Genomic DNA, 24133 nt, shown 5'->3' with positions numbered 1-24133 from the left:
CCGATCGAATTTGAGTTAAATTTGTGTCAAATTCCACTACCAACCGTGCTGCGATCTACTCCCGAACATCAGCCAACCAACAGAAAACTATGTTTAAACCTTCCGTCAACACCCGAATGTTTTATCAAAACATATACGAACAGTAGCCGACCTGGCCGAACACCAGCCGACCTTGCTCCCGACCTACTCCCAACCATGGTTGGGGGGAGTTCGGCAAGTATTCGGGAGGCCGTACTCGGCTGTGTGTGACAGGGGCTTCAGTTATAGTGACATCACCATTACATAACCCAGTGACCCCTGGGACAGCGACTTTTGTCATCTGAGAAGCTCACCTGGGCTAAGAAGATGCGGTCGAGGTCCTAGAGCAAACAGAGATGTGCACGGCGTTTGACATGCTTGGACCCAACATTCCAAACCTTTCAAAGGCGAACACTCGAGGAGTTGGAGAGAGCTTCACGGATAGCGCAGTGCGCCGCTGGCCCCACTACTGGTATTTCTTCGTCTGGTAAGTCAAATTTAAATGCTTTATACAACAAGAAGGGAAGTAAGGGGTGTTTAATATGTACTCAGCTTCATGTTAAAGGTATCTAAAGCATTTTCAGTGCGGCAAACAAAAAAAAGAAAAGGATGGGAAAATCAGTCTGACATATTTTAGCATATTTTTTTGTCAACATTTCATACTGGAAGTGCGTGACATTACCCCAAAAACGGGCTACGTGAGGAGTTAGTCTCTTTACTTTTTGGGTACCACCAAGAAATAGCTACAACCAGCTTACGATACGAAACAAGCAACCGTTTTCCCTCACCGACATCGCATTTTTGCTTCAAAAATATCAGTATGCTATGGGATAGGGTTGATCCAACTTTAATATTACGTTAAAAGAATGACAAGAAAATCTTTTTTTTCTTCCCTGAAATTCCGCCGGATGTCTTTAACCTGTATTTTTATAATGTAGATTTTGTGTAGGGAAGGAAAGTGTAGTGTGTGGGGCCTGGTGTGAGTGCACGCTTTAAACATGGAGCAGTGGAGGGGTAACGCCAGAACAAAGCAAACCCTTTCACGCATACGCTATAGGGAAAGGCAGTTAAGTCGGTGACTCCAGTGTTCAAATAGGGGCCATTGAGGAAGACATGCACTGATCAGGGTAAAAAGATGGCTTTCTGTCTGGTCTTCATCCCTTAAGTCCAATTATAAACAAAAGTGACGCTTAAATTTGTAATGAAAGCTCGAGTACGTGAAGATGTCACCCAAAGCGATTTCAGGGCGGTAAAACTGAATTTTCAAAGTGACTTTCTGGGGGATTTTATGTGTGGAAAGTTGAATCAATCCTATACCATATAGCCAATGATAATTGTGAGGCAAAAATGCGATCTCGCTGACGGAAAACAATTGTTTGTATCGCACACTAGTTCTAGTTATTCATTAGTGGTAAGGAGATTACTCAAGTAGGTTGTGTTGGGGCCATTGCGGAATTAAGGGGGTTTTCGTATATTTTGTAAAATTCCCTTATACCAAATGACTTTCAGACAAAGAACGCATCATCTTGTAGAGATTGCAGAATTGTGTGGCCCAAGGCCTACTGAACCGGAGATGGACGCCGTCCTATGCACCGCGTGGTGCGGGAAGGACTTTAACTGTAACTTAAAAGTACTTTCCTTTGAGTGGGGTCGTGGGGCGGAGCGGCAGAGTGCTCGACTCGGAACGTAGAGGTCCCGGGTTCGAATCCTGACATGCCACCGATCTTGTGCCCTCGGGAAAGGCACTTTACACGACTTTCCTCACTTAACTCAAGTGAAAATGAATATTGTATTGTCATCTGTTTTGGTGGCGGCATTAACATAAGTTGAAAAAACTTAAGTGTGTGTCGTCACCACGTCTTGTGATTACATGTTGGAATATTTAATTAAAAAACTTTCTATTGAAACCAGGGACACACCTTACGAAGAAGGCCGGGAATGAGTGGGTTGAAGGAGCCGGTGTTTCTACACCTGGTGTTCCCGCTAGTTCTGCTGCTGCTGCCGGGCTTCTGCACAGCGACGTTCCTGAACTTCAAGGATGGCGTGGAGTACAAGTACAAGATCGAGACGGAGTCAAAACTGTCAAACGTGGAGGATCCGTTCAACCTTGGAGCTCAGGTACTTGAAAGCTAAATAAAATGCACTAAAAGTGGGATTTGACAATGACTATTAAAGCCTTGGTCACAACCCGCCGTACGTGCTTCTGCGTTCTGTCTACGTGCAAAAAAGTGGGCAAACGTAGGGCATCCGTGCGTGATGAGTACCGCCTCCGTACGGAATCCTACTAGAACTTTTTCTACGTGCGGTCAGCGGATTCACCACCCGTGCCTGCGAGTACGGGCGACGCGCGTGCCCCGTACGTACCGTATGTAAGAAGCACGTGTGAGTACGACCTCCTTACGGTAAAGTTGCAATCGCACAGAGATCGTACGTTGTAAGCACGTACAACTCACTTACCACTTGCGCAACGAACGATGCACGCAACCGCCCACGGCCAGACGTGGCGTGCAGACCACACTCTTACACTTTGCGCAACCGTGCGAGTGACGTGCGTCGACGCCACTCCTTCCCCACGTTTTCAGAAAAAAACGTAGCAGACGTAGCCTCCCAAAAACGTACGGACAAAAAGCACGTACGGCGGGTTGTGACCAGGGCTTAAAAGAGGCCTAAATCTGGTACGAATAGTGGTTGGTTTTGGTGGTATTAAAACTTCGCCAGTATAGATTTCTTGTGTGTATTATAAGTGTCTTTTGTGCAGTGAGCCCTGTATAGTATACCTCCAGATGTTCTTTTAGCAACCTTAACTGAGTGACGTTCTATACATGTTTACCACAGGTGAGCTTCCAACACCTGAAGGACACAGATAAGGGACAGGAGTGTCTTCTTAAGGTGCACAGTCTCACCTGGCAACATGTTAACAACAGAGGTGTGTAACAAAATGAACGAAGACAGAATTTTCCTGGAAATAGCTTGGAGCTTTAGGCCTTCGAAAATATCGTACGGCGACCGGCGCGGCCTATGCCAAATCTGACCTGCCATAAGGGCAAGACGAATTCCTTACTCTATAGAATTAGAGAAGGTTTTCTATAACATTGAGCTGTAAACCTAAAAATAAAATGTCGACTTTTTAAGCACATAAGAAGGTACCGCGCTTTGTTAAGGCGGGAAAGGCGTTTTTCTAGCTACGTTGTTTAAATGCGCACAAAGCATTCTATAGCAAGCCACTTTTTTTTGCCAACACACGTCGCTCACGTCGTAAGAATTTGTCTAATTAAGAAGCAACTTCGTCATTAAAATCCAACAAATCCAACAGCCACACTGAATCTTTGCCATGGCTACCATACATACGACAAAAAGACTGCCATATATACGAGTTGGTAAAGAATATAATTACATCTTAATAATGGATTTATGCAAAGTGATAATTTTCACATTTTCTTTCCACGTCCATCTCAGGCGCTGCTACGGAGCAATATGACTTCTCTCAATGGTAGGTATTCTTTATTCTGTCGCAGTGAGGTCGTGTGGCGTAGCGGCAGAGTGCTCGGCTCGGAATCAAGAAGTCCCGAGTTCGAGTCCTCACATGCCACCGATCTTGTGCCCTTGGGAAAGGCACTTTACACGACTTTCCTCACTTCGCTCAGGTGAAAATGAGTATTGTATTGTCCCCTGTGTTGGTGGCGGCATTAATATAAGTTGAAAAAACTTGAGTGTGCCGTCACCACGTCTTGTGATTAGATGTTGGAATAAGAAAAAATGGTAGGTAACCTTCTCGTACGTATTTGTCAAAATAAATACTTGGCTAAGGTTGAAATAATAGATTGGTATTCGTGAATCTTACACCAAAATAAGATGAAACAAAAGAAAGACATTATTCGTTCAAGGAAATGAGAAATGTCCTATTCCTAACGTTATTCATGTACTTAAGCTGTAGTTCCTACCTCAAATGACGTACTTTTAAAGGAAAGATCTTTCAAACTTGGGCGAACCATTTCCTAGAGGTTACCATTTGTTTATTTGTTTACTTGTTTGTTAATCATATGAACAATGAACGTTGTTACTCGAATGATCAGGAAAAATTCTATTTCAAACGAAAACAAACTAAATACCTTAGTAAGAAAATGGACTCGGTTGCATTCATTGCAAATAATAAAAAAAACTTTCCGTAGAACATGGCGTAAATTTACTTAATTAATCACCTTTTCCTATTAATTTCAGGTTCTCTTTTGAGATTTCCGGCCGTGGGGAGATTTATAACGTTTGGTACCCGCCGAAGGAAAAAGCTGAAGTTGTCAACATCAAGAAGGGACTAGTCAGCTTCTTTGCGGGTAAACTGCACCACAACCACGAGGTAAACACACTACATGTAGTAAATAGAGATAAGGGCCTGGTCATATCCGTCGTACAATTGTCGTACGATTGGATTGTATTGTTAGTCGTGTATTTGTCGTAAACTTATGGCTGTCTTGTTACGGAAAAGTCTGTCTTAGATTGTCAATCGTTTTAGTGCTTGAAAATCTCAACACAACAACTAAATCGTAGAACTACGTATGACAAATAAAATGCATAGCGCGGCCATAAAATTAGTCTACCAAAATGTTATCAGACAAAACAACGACATCACATATGAGTGCGTTGTTAAATGCTGGAGAAACGAATATGCAACACAACATCCAAGCAACTAAAAACTTTACAACGTTAGATGGAAAAATCGGCATGTTTTCCGTTTGTACTGAATTTCTCCTTCATTTAGAACATAGGGTGTATGTAAAACTGTGGCAAAATAGTCCGAAAAAAACCCCGACCAAAACGCCTTAAAACGTCCCAAAACAAGCCTAAACTCGGCTTGGAGAGTATAGTTAGGCCTTAGTTTACTTCTAGTCCACCAAAAGTGCCCCAAACCGTGACTTGACTCCTATCACGAAGATAAGAAGAATATCCTCCAGAAGTCCAGCTCTATACCAGTAAACGTTTTGATGGGTCAATGGTTGACTAGTCCGTGTTTTAAACGTTCCGCTTGACCTTTTATGTGTAATCCTTTCGGCAAATTTAACTTTATCTTTAACCCCCTCAGTGCTTCCTATCCCCGTAACCAATAGAGAATTGGTAGCCACACGGGTACTCAGCGTGTTAAGGGTTAAGGTTGTGAGTTTACGTAATGTGATGTTTTTAAACGTTTGTTTTGCAGGTGGGAAAGGCGAATGAAGACCGTTGGTCTTATGTCACCAATGAGACGGGGCATGAAGGTACGTTCTGTTCTTTCATTGGTACGTTCGTTAAGTAGTTAAATATCAGGTAAGATGGAGACAGGATGGCCACTTAATTCGGTAGAGTTACGTAAAAACATATTTTTCATTCTGACGTATTTCTTGTAGTCTGTTCTTTCAGCAGTACTTTATAAAAGAGGCCCGTGTATTCTAAGAGTTTACCAAGAAAAAGTCGTTTACGTACTCTGTCCTTGAGTTGAGTAACATCTTCAAATTGATTGACAGTCTTTGCATGAGCTTCTCAGCTTTCACCCATTGACGTCATCGTCGTTTCCATAGCAACGACGCTGTCATTGGCTGCTCGACTTTTGAACCGTCCGCACCTCAGTAGTCACGAAAGCTGGCCAAGACTGGCTCCTTCCAGATCCTTCTGTTTACGTCACGCTGCCATGGCAACGCCGCTGTCGTCTGTTTTTTCCCGCCTTTGCATGACCAAGCCTGCCCTGAATCTGTCCGTCCCTTCCCAAACAACCGTCTTAAGTCAAACAACATAGTCCACGGTGGTTTCTTCCAGATAGAACCAATCCTTACGGTATTCTGCCTCTTTAGACTCGAAGGAGTTGAGCTCCTTTAAGCATAACCCTTCTTTGTAGTCCTTGACTTCTTTTTAACCTCCTAGTGAACTCAGCAAAATTGCAAGGCATACCATACCTCTTTTCTCGCAATAACGGGGCAGTCGCCAAACAACTAAAAATACTCGAACCGTGGGCGTGTGAAACTTTGTTTTAGTTTCTTTGTTATTCTTTTATTCCCACGGGAATGTTCTGTTTAAAAGCTTAGTCAAGGGCAAGTAGGATAAAAATAACCCGGCAAAACGCTCACTTGATTCTGTGTCAGTGTAGACGTTCTAGAGGTCGCTTTGAATAGGCTTGATTGTGAGCGACGGTAACGTTCTATTTGGAACGAATAAAGAATAAATTAGACAATCCTTTTCAGAAAGCTGACTTGTGTCACTAATCTCACTTAGCGCATAGAAAACGTTACAAGAAATGTAAACATGCGCACAAAAGTGTAAAAGAAACAAAAATGCTGTCACAAAACGTCTAGCCTTTTTGTAGAATTATTTAAAAAGTAAGGAGAGGCTGTTAACAATTCCAGCGATCTGATTGGTCGACAGGGATGAAGTGATTTAGGGATGCCCTGGGACATCCCATGAGAGTAGCATCCAAACGCGAAGAACACAAACGTGCACACTCGTAGTTCTGTATTAACGCAATAACTACACCACTTTCACTGATAAAATTGGAATTAAATAAAAGAATAAGTTAAAAGTACAAACAGCTTCCTTTCATATTTTATGAATTTGGCGCGCGCTGATATTTGAAGACCCCCTACATTTATGAGTGCATCAACTAGTGGAAGAGTTTCAGTTTCACGAGACCTGCGCTGCATTCTGTGTCTTTTTTTCTACTTTCTGGCTTCATAAATCCACGAATATGGTTTGTACCAAGCATGATAGTGGCCTGTTTATTACTGTGAGCTTCATTTATCCACCAGAAGGACGAATTTGTTTCAGGAGGCTTTTATTTCTAAAGACCAGTCTTCTGAAAATGTGCATCCATCTGGAGATGTTTATATGGAGGAGGGCCTACATGGGGTTCCTGGGATGCATAATGCTCAGAATTTAGGAGGGCTGATAATTTGTGATGGTTTAAAGGAGTGTAGCAACAGTTAACGGTAAATTTGTTTGTGTTTCTTGATAAAGACTGAATTAAAGTCGAAACCGGTAGAAATCCGTCTCGAGTCTGTCATCTTCCCATCGCTACGAATGATGTCTACTCACACAATCTGGGAGGATGCCGTATCCACGGCAGATGCCACGCGTTTCTTGATAAAGACTGAATTAAAGTCGAAACCGGTAGAAATCCGTCTCGAGTCTGTCATCTTCCCATCGCTACGAATGAATTTGTTTGTGTAAAAAGTTTTGGAAAAAATGACAGGATTGTTCCATTATACTCATGGGGTGTCTGGCAATTTTGCCTTTTTGGGCAAAGCGCTGGCATTCAATTTATTGATAAGAATTAAAAGAATAAATTGTCCATAATGCTTAACGATAATAGAAAATAACATGTGACCAATCACGTTTCACAAATGTTTCACTAAAAATGCCTAAATTCAATTACAACTCAAGGAAATGACCACCTGCTAGGCCATCATGTAGGTAAGCCTCCTTCGCAGTCTTGTTGTGCGGCAGCATTCGCGAATCCTTCTCTCTGTGGCAAAAACTCCCTCAGCAGCAAATCGTTCCTTGCGGCGGCATATTACTCGCGTCACTCACAGAAAAAAATAACACCGATGCCCAACAAGACTGAAGGAGGCATCGGTGTTATTTTTTTCTGTGAGTGACGCGAGTAATATGTCGCCGCGAGGGACGATTTGCTGCTGAGGGAGTTTTGCCACGGAGAGAAGGATTCGTGAACGCTGACGCCCAACAAGACTGTGAAGGAGGCTACATGTACAAATGTAGGTGACAGTTGAATGAGGTTCTGCATTTTCAGTTGTGAAAAAATTGTATTTTGCAATGTTACGTCTGGTTTCCATCAGGTGACCACCAGGCCACGTACAGTGCAGAACCACACGAAGGAGGTGTCAAGTTCACCAAACAGAGAGAAGGTCATCCCGCCTTTCAGCACAAGAGCGACACACGACTACACAAGGTCAGCATCTGACATACATTGTAGTGTTACTGTATCTTAAACCCTTTGTTTTACTGTGCAATTTAGTACAATGTAGATGTAACTGCCTGAAAGATATAGCCTGGGTGCTATCTGATTTGTAACGGCTACCCAAAAAAATTTTGTTACAAATCGGATGGCACCCAGGCTATGAAAGATACCAGGTGCTTCAACCTTAAGCTTGTTATACATACTTACTGACATGTTTCTAATTAGCTTTCGGTACATGTTATGAAAACTGATCTGATGCTGTAACATTTTGATGGTTAACAAAATAGTGCAAATTTGATGAAGCCCTTTTTTTAAATTTTGAAATGATCACAGGGAAAAGACATTTTCAGTATGAAAATTTTTTTTGTAAATGTTAGTTATTACTACTTTTGGGTATCTTGGATGGCCAAGCTGTGATTTGTGTGTCTGTTTGTCTGGACAGAATAGGTTGACAGCACATGGGTGGGGAAAGATTGACAGGCAGAATGACAGGTTGGACCCAGGAATTGGGGCAGACTTAAAAATGCTTCCCAGACATCTGAAATCTCACATTTCTCATTACATATGACTTCCTTTTTCAGATTTTTTATTTTTTAAAATTTTTTTTCAGGAGCTGTATTTCAAAAAAGATGGAGAGGTTCCTCACCGTGTGCTGATCAAAGAGAAATTCTCCTCACCTACTGAGAGCCAACCAGGGTTTGACGTACATGAAGGCAGCAGAGGAGGGAGATTTGTCAATGAACCCGAGAACATGGGTAAGGGTTAGAAAGAGTTTTTGATCACAGCACCTCAATGCTAAAACAATTCTCTTTCTGAAAACTCAGTCTGATAAGTGATAGCGTTTTCAAACTATATAAGCTAACATTGGTTCCAAGAACGTCTTAATAAAACCAAAGTGGCTCTTAATGTGGGTACAGGCAATGCTTAATGGTAAATTCAGGTAGGCTAGCAATTTTGTCAATGATGCTTAAGGATAAATTTTAGATAACAAGTAACGCCCGGCTACAAAGAATTAGAATTTACCAAGTAATAAAAATAAAACAATATGGTTCCTGAATAGTTCACCAAAAGCACATCAAACATTTGAATTGAGCAGGTAAACTTCAATTAATTGTAAATTAAGATATGTCACTGCACATCACGGCTTGCAGACCCTCACTGAATAGTTACTATATGTATATATTTCACAAGTTATAAGGCAAATTGCATGACTGATAATCCAAATTAAGGGCAAATAAGTCATAATGCATATTACATACTCAAGTGTTGTTGGAGTTTGAAAGAAACTGAATGCAAAATGCGTAATTCCTCCCACAGAAATTCCTGAGATGTCCACGTCTGCGGAGTCAGAGTTTAACCTGATAGGACTGAGTCAGGCTAAACCTGCTCCACGACCAGAGGGACTGTACCAGGACGCCATCACTGTCTCACAGGTAGATGATTGACATATTACTAATTAAATCATCACTGTCAACCAATCAGATTGCTGGAATCACATGTATAATGGATGATACATGATTTTTCTTGAAAAATATTATTATCTTTTTTGAGGATGTTACATACATTTGTATATATTGGACTCACATGTGGATTATTGAGACACATCAAAGAATGAATATTCTGTCTACCAATCAGAATGAGAATCTGCAAACAGAATCGTTACTATCCACCAATCAGATTGTTAGAATGTATAAATAGAAGAATTAATCATCACTTTCCACCAATCAAATTGCTAGAATCAATATCAATGGACTTTCCATGCTCTCCAGTACTGGATTGTAGAGACCTTCTTTTAAAAACTCAAGAGAAAAGACTCTGATATTGATATTGTGTTGATAGTACATTGTATTATAATATAATTTTATTTAAAGTTAAAGCTAAGAAAGAGAAAGCATGTAAATTTATTGCATTACATGTAAAAAAAGTAAATTAATGCAATAATTTTACAGCATGAACAAGAAATAGAAAAAAAAAGACTCAGATATTGATGTTGTGTTGTTCAACTTGATAGTATTATAACAATATATTGAGATGTGACTCAGAAAGAGAAAGCGTTCAATTTCATTTTCATTGCATTACATGTAATCAAGTAAATTAATGCAATTATAATTTTACAGCACAAACACAAGGTTCCCACTGGACCTCGGCTGAACCTGACTGATGTGAGGAAACCCATCCAACAGGACCTGACCTGTCTCAGGAAACTCATCATCAAACGACGGGGTAAAAAATCTCTTATTATAGAAGATTTACATTTTATTGTGAACTTAAAATCTTGTATGGTATGGTTGAAACTGCAGGTGAAGAACTCATAGAATATATTCTTATCTTTACTATTATCATCACTGGTTTCATTCAAACTTGTATAGATGGTGTTCAGAACCAAGGATAGGTATGATTCAAAGAAGACAGGGCTACATGATGCAGTGCAGGTAGACATCAGAAATACCTGCACAGCTCCAATTTTACCTGCACTAACCTGCATGTACCCAGTACATGGACCAGTACAGGTTAGGTGCAGGTAGACATCAGAAATACCTGCACAGCTCCAATTTTACCTGCATATACCCAGTACATGGCCCACGTGCAGGTTAGGTGCAGGTAGACATCAGAAATACCTGCACAGCTCCAATTTTACCTGCACTAACCTGCATATACCCAGTACATGGACCAGTGCAGGTTAGGTGCAGGTAGACATCAGAAATACCTGCACAGCTCCAATTTTACCTGCACTAACCTGCATATACCCAGTACATGGACCAGTGCAGGTTAGGTGCAGGTAGACATCAGAAATACCTGCACAACTCCAATTTTACCTGTACTAACCTGCATATACTAGTACCCAGTACATGGACCAGTGCAGGTTAGGTGCAGGTATATAGACATCAGAAATACCTGCACAGCTCCAATTTTACCTGCACTAACCTGCATATACCCAGTACATGGACCAGTGCAGGTTAGGTGCAGGTAGACATCAGAAATACCTGCACAGCTCCAATTTTACCTGCACTAACCTGCATATACCCGGTACATGGACCAGTACAGGTTAGGTGCAGGTAGACATCAGAAATACCTGCACAGCTCCAATTTTACCTGCACTAACCTGCATATACCCAGTACAAGGACCAGTGCAAGTTAGGTGCAGGTAGACATCAGAAATACCTACACAACCCCAATCCTACCAATGATGCCTGCACTAACCTGGTGTAAGATGCATTTCTTGTTTAGCCCTGGCTGCTCTTAATCTCATTATTCAATATAACTGTAACATTAACTGGTTTAACTTTGTGCGGATGGTATTCAGCACCAAGGACAGGTATGTGTGTACATGTGCATCAATTAATCAAAGAACAAAGCATATAAATGTTCACACTACATGGATATTTAGTATACAATAATTATTATCACTTCTGGATATGGAAGTTTTGTTTTGGGTGGCTGAGCTGTGGGTTTGTGTACATCGTATCCGTTTGTACAGATATAGTAGTAGTAGGTTGATAACATGTGGGTGGGGGAAAGATTGACAGGAGGTCTCAGGAGGTCAAAAGGTCAGACACAGGAATTAGGGTGAATGCGAAGGTCCCAGAATCTGTCTGGAAGAAAATAGGAATTAGGTCACATCAATTTAATTTCTTGGTTTATTGGGTTTTTCTAGAAAAATAATGGAGCGGGCGGGCGAAAAAAATAAAAAAATAAAAACAGGCCTAGGCATCGTATTATGGCCCAAAATGGTACGATAGGAGCCATACAGTCAACACACCAGGCTGGTTCAAAATTTAAACAATGAATTTTGAACTTTTAATGATACCATTGCATTGAAAGATGGAACAACTGTAACAACTAGGATGTAAAGGACTGTTTTCAACTTTTCAGGGCAAAAGATGAGCATTTTGCAGTTGATTCTGAATTTTTATTTTTATTTGCAAATCAGAAAAAAATGAAGCGGCGAATCCGTTAACCAAGAAATTAAATTGGTGTGGCCTTAGGGGTTGACATGGGGGAATTCAGAAAGCAGAGGATTGCATATTTTGTTGAAGTCTGAAAGTTCCGATTTCTTGTACATGTAGGTTCCAGTAACAATGACGTCATCCCCTGTTACACACGACTGAGGGAAACTCTGGAGCGGCTCAGCAACGATGATCTGGTCACTATTGTTGACTTCTACCTGACCCAGAGCAGCAAATATGCGTGAGTTCTTTGTGTTTCAGAAATAGTCACAGGTTCATGTTTTGAAGCCTAAATGTAATGCAAGAACATGCACATGTATAAAACAAGATACTAGTAGACAGAAAATACAAGATGCCTGAATTTTTAAAAGAGTCAAATTATGAATTCTGTGACAAGAATTAACTAAAGCAACAAAACAATATGGTATGGCACTCATATATGTGAAATAACTTTATTGTACATTCATGCCAAGACGGGCTAGGTACAGGTCAAGACTTAACAGACACATAACAAACATATGTAGAAAAGTGTATACAAAAGATACACTGCTTGACTTAGACATACATACATAAGGAACATACAAGGATACTATACGAGGCTAATACAAAGTGTTCTACTTATTGAGCTAATACAACTTCTTCTCGCTTTTGTGTACAATGGAAAATGTGGGAACAGATCATGTTTGTGATACAGGGTTTGTCTAGACGCATCAAAAATATATATTATGTAGCTAGTATTACAGCTATAATCACACTCAAGGCTAGTACACTCAGTGTCACTTACACAACTCCCCTCAGAAAAAGTAAACACACAAATTAATGTAGTTTGTTAAATGTTTTGTCGGTCGGTCAAATTCCACACTGACATGACCTTCTAAACAACAAAACCAACTTCTTTGACCCGATTCTCACTACTGAGTGAGTGACAACGATATGCCATGTTGTTACTGGTATGTTGGTATCATATCCTTTTCTCCAAACACTAGGATAGCATGGTGGCATGTAGTGCTGCATACCTAAACCCACATTTAGGTTCAGGCCCGGATTCAAGTCCAGAGGTTTAGGTTCAGTTCCGGACTTGTAAGTCCGGACCTGAACCCATGGCATATACAAAATTGCATGTTGGCAACCTTGCAATGTTGTCTGGGTGAAACTTTGGCCACATAACATGGAGGCCGGTACTTGACGATGCCTGATGGCAATGTTTTCTTCATTTTGCAGCAAAGATTTTGCAATATGGAAGGTTTTAGGTGATTTGGAAAGAAAAGGGGTAATGTGAAACATTCTTTTATGGTAATAAGTCCGGACTCGGTTCTTGACTTTGAGGTTTTTTTTTACTTGAACCTAAACATTCTTACAAGTCTGGATCCAAGTCCAGTAAACCAGTATGCAGCAGTGGCATGTCATGTCACTGCGGCCTGTAACCCATTTCACCGCCACTGCTTCTGAAAGAGGAGTTGTGCCAAACTTTGTTGACAGGTCGTATAGATTGACTCCGAGAGGGGAACTGACCGCAAGGGTCAGAGAAAACGCAAACAGCGGTGAAAGAGTTTTGGCCTCCATGGCTGACCTGTGCTTCATACTTGAGTGGTCATGTGCCTGACTAAGGCCAGTTGTTTCCTCTCTTAAGCCCCAGTGTCACACATTCAAAACTTCCCCTGACCGCCAACCAACCAAGGTTGGCTGAAGTTCGGGAGCAGTCTGACTAGATTTAGGTTATGCGTATATAGTACCTATACGGATCAAATCAAATTTGAGTTAAATTGGCCTAAAGTAGGGTACGGAATTTTGCGGGCAGCCTTCGTAACATCTGGTTTGCCTATTGAGTCAGTTAGACAAAGCAATGCCTGTTATTATTATTATAGTAAGCTTGATCATGATGTTTTTGACTTAGATATGAATAAAAATAAATAAAAATGTCATCATATTCTTGTATTAATAGAAACACGTTTAATAGTATATGATGACATCATATCTTAGAAAACATGACATTAGCAAATTTTGCGAGCCTCGAAAACTTTCTCATTTTCTCTTGCAAACAAATTTGTTTATGTTGGGGGCACAATGCATTAAAACAACATTCAAACAACAGCACAAGTTGGCTGTCATTTGATACACGTATTGACAACAACCTAGCTAGTGGTCCGTACAAGAAATAAAAGTCTTTTTGATTGGTTTACTCTGCTAATGTCTTCGTACATACCAACCAATCATCTGCCCTCAATCTAATTCAATTAGCTGCACAAAGGATTTAAGCATTCCGACTTGTTGAGTGCTAAAGTCATTAAAATATTAACTTTTTGGGTCAAGAATTTCAGATAGCTTAGGTCCAACCTACTTTTGTACAGTGAAATAGTCAAAGGCATTAGAATCTAGATGACCTTTTCGACATCACTGCAAAAATAGAACAGTTTTTCAAAGTAGAAATACCTTTGATTCAAAAGCTTTACACAACTTTAGTTCTCTATTGGCATACCGATGATTGTCTCCATTTTTTTGCTTGAATTTCTGGAATTTTATAAATGTTTTTCAGTAGCTTTTATTTGTTGATGATTGTACATGTACACTAACAGTTACTATGTTCTTTAAGTGCCAATAATTTTCATTCAATTCAAACATAGGGCTAACGTTAATATATACAGTGTAATTGTGATACACAATGTACTATGGTCAGGCAATCAGGCATGGATCTATGTAGACCATAACATTGTCTATAATGCTATTTGCTACATACTAAGCCTCATTAGCAGAGAACTGATATGTTTTGTGTTCAGTGAAGAATGGACGGTACATACTTTTAAACAAACACACTGTGAACACTATGGAGTGTTGAAAACGTAACAGGTCACTTAGTTCAGCGCACTACATGTAATTCCAATTCTGGGGAAACAGGATATCAGTTACAGAGTGTACAATGTACAGCTTTTCTAAAAGAAACAAAACAATGTTGTGGTAGCAGTAGACAATTATATAACATACTGTATTGTTTGTGTTTGCGGGTTTGTTTGAATGTACAATGTATGTCCAAGGGAAAGAGGGAGGGAGGGAGGGATGTAAAACACTGAACTTAAAACTAAATAGCCAATTGAATGTTTATCAAAGACACAGATCCAGCTTTGAAACACTGAATGTTATTTAACAGTAACTGTTACATGTAGTTAACCAATAACAATGAAGAGACACCTTTTATGCTGGTAGAAAATTTGAATTTAAAATTTAAATTAAAACCACTAAAATTTAGTAAAAAGGCCCTTTCTGTTGCTAAATCTCCATGAACATGGTACTTCCACAAATTGAAATGTACAGAACAGGTGGTTGTCAATATCTGGATGGTCAATCTTGAAAATTAATACACATTTCTAGGTCTTGAATCTTTGCTTAAACTTTTCGTGAAAGTTTTTGAGTCCATTTTATGAAAAGGTATTAGAGCATTAGCTTTGCTAAGGTGATGAAATATGTGATGAAATATGATTCCATGCAGATCCAAGTTTCACAGGGTGTGCGGAAAAATTAGTCCGGTACCTGCAACATGAACTGGAGGACTGGTGTTTTTCAGGAACTTGCAAGTGGAGGGCCACTGATCGAATGTTGATAGTTTCTCCCATCTCCTTTGTATGAAATATTTTCTAACAGTTACTTTCTAATCATGCCCCCTATTTCTTTCTTTGGTAGCGCAAAATGATAAGTACTAGTATCATCTGATGGGTCACCATCAGTCACTCTCTAATCATGCCCCCTGTCTGTTTTCGTTGGTAGTGCAAAACGCCTTGACAAGTATCATCTGATGAGTGCAGTGGCGGATATGCACACAGACTTCACAGACGACCTGATCATTGACTACGTCCTGTTAGCTGATGAACCGGACAAGGACTTCATCGAGAGAGTTCTGATTCACTATGTGGGCATAGACGAGCCAATACCACAAGTAAGTTTAACTTATATGTATAATTAAGGGCTTTACAGGTTAGGCCATGTTGATTTGATCATATGGATGACATCCTCCGGGAACCCCAAAATTGATGCGCGCGTGCGAATAAAAAAAAAGTTTTGCAAAAAAAAAAAAAGTTGTTTTCATCATGAAATCTACGTGGTCATGAGGGTTGAACAAATGGGACAGAATATGGTTTGGCGAATAATCTAGTCTTCAAGTTCATTTCTTTACAATTTCGTCTTTTTTCGTTTGATTTTGGCATTCTACGACATTGGTATGGTGTTTTTGTAACTTACGGTATATTTTTGCTCATTTTGCAACTGTTTTGTACGATTTACAGTATGGTTGAAAACTTTTTTTTTTTTTTAAACGGCCGAAAATTCATGCGCGCGTGGATGTCATCCATATAATCAAATCAACATGGCCTTATGTTAAATACTATCACAAATTAGAATATGTGATAGCACAAAACTGTGGGAAAATGGATAAACATTATGTTGAAATGGGGTCCACTGTATGGTAAATTGTTAGACTGATTTATTGTTATTGTTTGCAAAATGTCTCTGGGTATTTATTTTTCTTGTATGTGAACATGTCCTTTGCCTTTATTCTTTGTTTCCTTTTGAAAATTACAATAAAGATTGGAAAAAAACGACTTATATGTATTAAAATGTATAAAACTTTACATTGTGCAGACAAAATACTTATTTACTTAAATGTTCAGATTTAACCACTATCTTTAATATATGAGTATTATTGACCACTACATGTACCGAATTATGTAAACTTTAAGTGAAGTACCAATTTGCTAAGTATTTTGGATATCTTATAATATCTTATAGGACATGAATTCTATGACTAAAAATACTTTATATCATTGCAGCGCTTCATAAGGACACTTGAGAACTTGGCATTCTTCCCAGATGAATATGATGGTAGGTTGTATGATTTATGATTATAATATTATTATGCTACATTGTATAACGTTATACGATTATCTACTAGTATATGTGCACTGGTGCACCCACTGTTAAAACTTAGCAGCAGTCAGTTAACAATTTTAGGGGCACAAAAGCCTGCATATGCACATAGAGAATTTGAAGCCAATCATAGCACTTAAAACATTCATTCTGTCAATTAATGTACACAACATATGTTTGAATGTTTTGGTTTTCCTGTATTTTGTCTAGAGAGCTTTCTACTACAACTGTAACTGATGTAAATTTTGAACTTGTAAATATTGAACTTGTAAATTTTGAACTTGTAAATATATTATGTATTGTTATGTTCCGTAAGTTGTAGCTGTATGTACTTGTTATCCTTTATGTAGACTTACGTCCACCAGCTTCTGCTGCCTGTAAGCCTGTGTAATGTGTTGTCTTGCATTTGAAATTATTAATAAATAAATAAATACTTGTATGAGACTCAATGTAATACACAAATCAAGAATTTTTTGCATGATTTATCCACAGAGGTTTACCTGATTACCAGTGTGAACCAGCGATGCCTGCTGGTCCTGGGAGCTATAGTGGAGAACATGGTAAAACATGGCTACCATGAGATAGCAGGGCGTGTGGTGGGGCGGATGGAAGCAGACCTGGGCATTCACGGTCAGTGTAATATTTGAAGAGTGTAATATTTGAAGTCTAGTGGTGGTTTGGTATCTTAGCGTCTATAGGTATCTTACTATAAACGAGATCCAAACAGTTCAATTACTTCTGCCGAGCCGGGTTTATTGAATCCGTATTTTAACTCTAATACAGGTAGATGTGGTCTTACAAAGGAGTTTAGCACATAGTTACACACTGTCAGATAGTTACCAATGGGCTAGTATACAATACAGATGAGGTACCACAAACTGTCAATGTTACAATCTACTTATCTACAGAACTACAACTAAACATGTCACGTACCTGAGTCCTCGGTCTCGAACTAACTAACACAGCGATTGTCTCTTCCAAGCTCAACTATGCTAACAATAGTCCTTCACCTGATTGGTTGCTCTCGCCAACCAATCAGTGCCTACCTAATGCGCAAATATATGCATAGCTCTCTATAATAAGTCTTTCCACATGGTCATTTATATATTACCCTAATTACAATATTCATAACCGTTACATCAGAAACCAACTTCTTTCAACTCTATAGCGAAAAGAAAGTGAAAGTGATCTCAAACCAGTTTAGCTCATTGAAGAGCTAATCTTCCACTGGTCGTGACAGAGAAGACAGACGCTATATACAGTATTTACAGGTTCATTGTATCGGGGAAATTCCCCTAGCTCTTTTCGACAAGCACAATGAACAGTGGACCACAGTTAACGTCCCGTCCAAAGGACTGCGACCCTAAACAGTAGCGTGCATGTCGGGTGAGCGACATCAGCCGGGATTCGAACTCCCAACCTCTTAGTCCAGAGGCAGGATCGCTAACCACTGGACTACGCACGCTACTCTCTACGAAGATCTTTCTAAATCTGAATAGGTCAAAGGATATGCAGGTGTAACAAACCAGAATGTACCCCTGGCCAGAATGTCCCCCCAGTACAGTCTGGTGAGGGGGGCAGTCTAGCCTGCTACATTTTCACGACAGTCAATCATAATATTTCTTTTTTGATCACTTCAAAAGGCTCTCACATGATTGATTGACTTGTATACCATTTCAGATCCATGGGAGAAGCAACTGAAACATTTCTTGTGGGAATGGCCTATCACTTTGCTTTCTTTTTAATTACTTCAAAAAGCTCTCTGTTGATTGAATGACTTGTCTACCATTCTAGATCCATGGGAAAAGCAATAGAAACATTAAATTTTGTTTTGGGAATGACCAATCATTTTTCTTCCTTTTTAATCACTTCAAAAAGCTTTCTCTTGATTGGATGGCTTGTCTACCATTCCAGATCCGTGGGAGAAGAAACAGAAACACTTGCTGTGGGAATGGCCAATCACTTTGCTTCCTTTTTAATTACTTGAAAAAGCTGTCAGTGGATTGGTCGAACCGTCTGTGATTCTAGCTCCATAGGAGGAGTAACAGAAACCCTCATTTTGTGAACAACCAATCACTTTTCTTCCTTTATAATCAGTTCAAAAAGCTGTCAGTTGATTGGTTAACTTGTCTGACATTCCAGATAAATGGGAGGAGTGACAGAAACATTTGTTTTGGGAATGACCAATCATTTTTCTTCCTTTATAATCACTTCAAAAATCTCTCTCTTTATTGGTTGACTGGTCTACAATTCTAGATCCATGGGAGAAGAAACAGAAACACTTGTTGTGGGAATGGCCAAACACTTTGCTTCCTTTTTAATTACTTGAAAAAGCTGTCAGTGGATTGGTCGACCCGTCTGTCATTCTAGCTCCATAAGAGGAGTGACCCTCATTTTATGAACAACCAATCACTTGTCTTCCTTTGTAATCAGTTCAAAAAGCTGTCAGTTGATTGGTTAACTTGTCTGACATTCCAGATCCATGGGAGAAGAAACAGATTCTTGTTTTGGAAATGACCAATCATTTTCTTCCTTTTTATTCACTTCAAAAAGCTCTCTTGATTGGATGACTTGTCTACCATTCTAGATCCATGGGAGAAGCAAAATAAACACTTGTTGTGGGAATGGCCAATCACTTTGCTTCCTTTTTAATCACTTCAAAATGCTCTCTCTTGATTGGATGGCTTGTCTCCAATTCCAGATCAATGGGAAAAACATTTCTTGTGGGAATGGCCAATCACTTTACTTCCTTTTTAATTACTTGAAAAAGCTGTCAGTGGATTGGTCGAACCGTCTGTCATTCTAGCTCCATAGGAGGAGTGACAGAAACCCTCATTTTATGAACAACCAATCACTTTTCTTCCTTTATAATCACTTCAAAAAGCTCTCTCTTGATTGGATGGCTTGTCTACCATTCCAGATCCATGGGAGGAGCGACAGAAGCGCTCCACCATGACAGAAGAGGAGCTGGAGTTCCACGACTTTGAGCGTGTTACGCTGCTGGAGGCGCTCGGTAACGCGGCGCAGCAGAGCTCGTTTGAACACCTGGTGTCATACACGAACCAGACCTCCGCGCCTCCACTCCTCAGGAGGGCGGGGCTACACGCCATGAGGGGGTATCGTCACCAGGCGGTACGTTTGTTTGTTTGTTACTTTCTGTATGGAAATTTTGGTTTAAAATCATCTTTATTTCAATATACATGTATATACAAGATGACTCGTTGAAGTACACCTAGGCCAGCCCTTTATCTCATTAAGAGGAGGGCGCAAGGTAAGTAAAATGTAACAACTAACTGTGTGCATCGGACATTAAACTTTCGATTAAAATTGTTTTCTACACATACATTTCATTTATACGTCGTATACTTACAAAAAATTTGGTTGGCGATGGTTTTGCTTGTTAACTCTGTGCATTCGGGATGGATGCAGTTGGAAGGATGATGTAATCGTGGAGCTAATTTAGCAAATATAAAACTTATTGGACATAGATATTAACACATGAGAGACACTTGCAACAAATAGAACGCTCTGGAGACAGAACTGAGATGCTTTAAGCGCCAAAACAAGAATAAGTACATGTACAAGGTGTAGATGAAGTACTTTGAAATTCATTGTCTTGTACAGTACCGTTCGCGTTATAGTTACCCTAACGGCCGTTACTAACGCATTTCTTTTTCATTAGTTTTCTGTTACTAACTGGTTACTTTTTCGTTAGTTTTCCATTACTTTTTCATTAGTAAGACTCGTTAGACTCCTGCATTCATTTTTTATTATTTTATTTTTTTATTTATTTAAATTGCAAACAATACAGTGCAATACAGTGGAAGCCCTGGCAGCTGAGCTGATGTCGGGCCCCACATTGTGAATTACATTACATACATAACACAATAAAGTAACGAATCACAGAAATTTCTCATACCCTGGGCTAATGCATTATATACAAAAAAGGTGCATAACCTAGGCTAATGCATTATATACAAAAAAGTAATGATATAAATCAGTATGGTAGGAGGCCAGAGGTGATTCAAAATATATAATATTCAATATTTACAATGTTGTAGGAATAGATGGAAGGACTAAGAGTTACGTAATTAGAATCGGTTTGTTGATGAAATGTAAGTGTGAAGTGTGCATTCATATGCAGGCCGCGGTAACATCACAGAATAATGGGAGGGGTACTAATTTACCTCATGCGGGGCGGGAAATTACCAATACACACCGCTGGAACAGCGGAAGGAACGTTGATCTAGCCTGCATTTTACTATTATAATATTGTAACGTGTAAGACCGACAAAAAAAAATGCTTACCTGCGTGACACAGGCTGCAGACCACCTGCACACGTCGTCCATGACAGATGAGAATGAGCAGGTGCGTTACGAGGCCAGAATGTACTACCAGGCACACTCACACGGGCGCAGACTGCCGGACGACCACCCACATGTCGGACCTGGGTATGCAGGATCTTCAACCCATAATGCTAGTATATCATAATTGCTTCATGGGAAGAATCTATTATTTTCTACTGAACAACAGATTTTGCTTATGAAGTACATGTAGCTCTACTTTAAGTAGTAGTTGGTTTTTATTATGTTTTTTCCGAATTTTAACTATTGATGGAAGTATGGATGAAAGGACAGAAGAGTAGAAGGATGGATGGACAGAAGGATGGATGGATGGATGAAGGGATGGATGGATGGACAGAAGGATGGATGGATGGATGAAGGGATGGATGGATGGACAGAAGGATGGATGGATGAAGGGATGAATGGATGGATGGATGGGTGAAGGGATGGATGGACAGAAGGATGGATGAAGGGATGGATGGATGGATACATGAATGGATGGATGGATGGACAAAAGGATGGATGGATGAAGGGATGAATACATGGATGGATGGACAGAAGGATGGATGAAGGGATGGATAGATGGACAGAAGGATGGATGAAGGGATGGATGGATGGACAGAAGGATGGAGGGATGAAGGGATGGATGGATGGATGGATTAAGGGATGGATGGATGGACAGGAGGATGGATGGATGGATGAATGTATGGACAGAAGGATGGTTGAATATAGACAGATTCCTATATGGATGGATGGAAGGATAGAAGGATGGATGGATTGTGGATGGATGAATAGATAGCATAATATTAGACAGTTACTGTTGTATAATCTGCCTTGTTTACAGATTAAGTGCTAAGGCCAAAGAACTTGCAAATAGCTTACAACGTGATGAAACTGGTACATGTAGTTATTGTTTTGTGTTTGTTCAAGGTTTAAGAATGTGACCAGTCCAGCTTTAGAAAACCCCCTCCTTCCCATGAGGCAACGTACCAAGAGAGGATTCTGGGAAGGCATCAGCATCAATATAGAGACCCCGGGTGTGGACTGGAAGAAGATTCTGGGGTCGCTTGATATCGGCGCATCGTTTGGTGTCATCGTGAGAAACGGCCTGCTTACAAACATTGGTTTGTTCTCTTAACATTGTTACCTTCCCAAGAAGGCTATGTTTTCACTTTAAGCATTTGTGTGTGGGTGTGTATGTATGTACAACATGTATTCAACAGGCGACACTATAATTCCGGACAGACACTCTAATTCCGGACTACCTCTCACTTTTCAAGCATAGTTTATCCTGGACAATTGACATTCCATATTGTGATGTAGAAGATGACAACAACTATGTAGATAACAGTGATAGTTCCCTAGGGATCAGGTTTTTTCTGCAGATTTCTGCAGAATTCTGCGCAGAATTCTGCACCCCGCGCAGATTTCTGCGCAGAATTCTGCGCTGGGTGCAGAAATCTGTGCAGATTTCTGCGCAGAAATCTGCTTTTTTAAAGATTCTGTACCATACTGTCCAACAAAATGTATCATTATGGTGATAGGTGGTAGATTTACTACCCTACAAATGCTACTATCAGTTTACGTGTATTTTGGGCATAACTTGTCGGAAATGCATTGGCTTTTGCCCAGTGCCCTACAATTTGGCATGGGGATAGCTTTGCACTGTACATTGTTATGTATGCTGTTCTTTTCTTTTTGTTTCTTAAAAAAATTGAGATCTTTAAACTAATTTATGAAGTAAAACAATTCTCCACAAAGTGATGATGATGTCAGCTATACACATTACAGACAAGGACATGCAACGTAACAGACGTTTCATTTGAGCTATACAGGCAAGCATAAGACCAGATCCAGTAAGTGTAACCAGCTAGCCTGAGTGTCAGCCTTTTTATCTTTTGTCTACTCCCCACTATGCTACATGTAGAGTGTGGGGAGCGTACGAACGCTAGAAAGGCTTACACTCGGGCTAGTAACCAGCAGTATCAGTTGAATTGGTAACGGGAGCATGGTATTTTCCCATATATGCAAATATAATTTCTTAATATATGCAAAATTTATGCACACATGCAAACACATGCATACATTACTACAACTTGTGTACCCCATGTATCATAAGCAATTCATTCTACATATAACGTTACCCCTTTGCACTCTCATTCTTTCTACCTCAACCTTAGGCTCTCCCACACACCCCTGCTCACTCTTACGCACCCTGCGCACTCTCATGCAACCTGTGCACTCCCACGCACCCTGTGCACTCTCATTCAACCTCCCCGAACCTGATGCACCCTCACACACCCTGTGCAACCCCATGCACCCTGTGTACCCCCATGCACCCTGTGCACTCTCATTCAAACTCCCCGAACCTGATGCACCCTCACGCACCCTGTGCACCCCCATGCACCCTGTTCACTCCCATGCACCCTGACCACTAAGTTCAACCTTCTTAAACCTGATGCACCCTGTGCACTCTCATTCAACCTTCTTAAACCTGATGCACCCCCATGCACCCGGTGCACTCTCATTCAACCCTCTTAAACATGATTCACCACCACGCACCCTGTGCACTCTCATTCAACCTTCTTAAACCTGATGCACTCTCATGCACCCTGTGCACTCTCATTCAACCCTCTTAAACCTGATTCACCCCCATGCACCCTGTGCACTCTCATTCAACGTTTTTAAACCTGATTCACCCCCATGCACCCTGTGCACTCTCATTCAACCTTCTTAAACCTGATGCACCCCCACGCACCCTGTGCACTCTCATTCAACCTTCTTAAACCTGATGCAACCCCATGCAACCTGTGCACTCTCATTCAACCTTACCAAACCCGATGCAACCTGTGCACTCTCATTCAACCTTCCCACACCTGATGCACCCCCACGCATCCTGTGCACTCCCACAAATACTGTAATTCTTGATTTTTTAAACATTCACTTGAGCAAATTCAGCTGTCAATATTCCACCGCTGTA

The 24133-nt window shown here is 40.3% G+C and overlaps 1 protein-coding gene across 1 annotated transcript in view; it reads left to right on the top strand.

Annotated features, from left to right (window-relative positions):
* Positions 1–1949: 1949 nt before the first annotated feature.
* LOC109476484 overlaps positions 1950–24133 on the top strand; it is a gene marked incomplete at its 3' end in the record, with an annotated part of 130748 nt that continues 108564 nt past the window's right edge. Inside the window, exons 1-16 of the mRNA XM_019777420.1 lie at positions 1950–2136; positions 2854–2944; positions 3475–3508; positions 4237–4369; positions 5207–5264; positions 7830–7942; positions 8562–8706; positions 9269–9384; positions 10069–10174; positions 12019–12139; positions 15655–15823; positions 16713–16764; positions 17302–17439; positions 19730–19941; positions 21131–21261; positions 22084–22277. Of these exons, the coding sequence (XP_019632979.1) occupies positions 1957–2136; positions 2854–2944; positions 3475–3508; positions 4237–4369; positions 5207–5264; positions 7830–7942; positions 8562–8706; positions 9269–9384; positions 10069–10174; positions 12019–12139; positions 15655–15823; positions 16713–16764; positions 17302–17439; positions 19730–19941; positions 21131–21261; positions 22084–22277 (1993 nt within the window). The remainder of the gene's footprint in view (positions 2137–2853; positions 2945–3474; positions 3509–4236; positions 4370–5206; positions 5265–7829; positions 7943–8561; positions 8707–9268; positions 9385–10068; positions 10175–12018; positions 12140–15654; positions 15824–16712; positions 16765–17301; positions 17440–19729; positions 19942–21130; positions 21262–22083; positions 22278–24133) is intronic.

Source organism: Branchiostoma belcheri, unplaced genomic scaffold, assembly GCF_001625305.1.
Source record: "Branchiostoma belcheri isolate BF01 breed outbred unplaced genomic scaffold, Haploidv18h27 scaffold38, whole genome shotgun sequence".
NCBI classification, from domain to species: Eukaryota; Metazoa; Chordata; class Leptocardii; order Amphioxiformes; family Branchiostomatidae; genus Branchiostoma; species Branchiostoma belcheri.
This window is presented reverse-complemented; position numbering and strand designations above follow the sequence as displayed.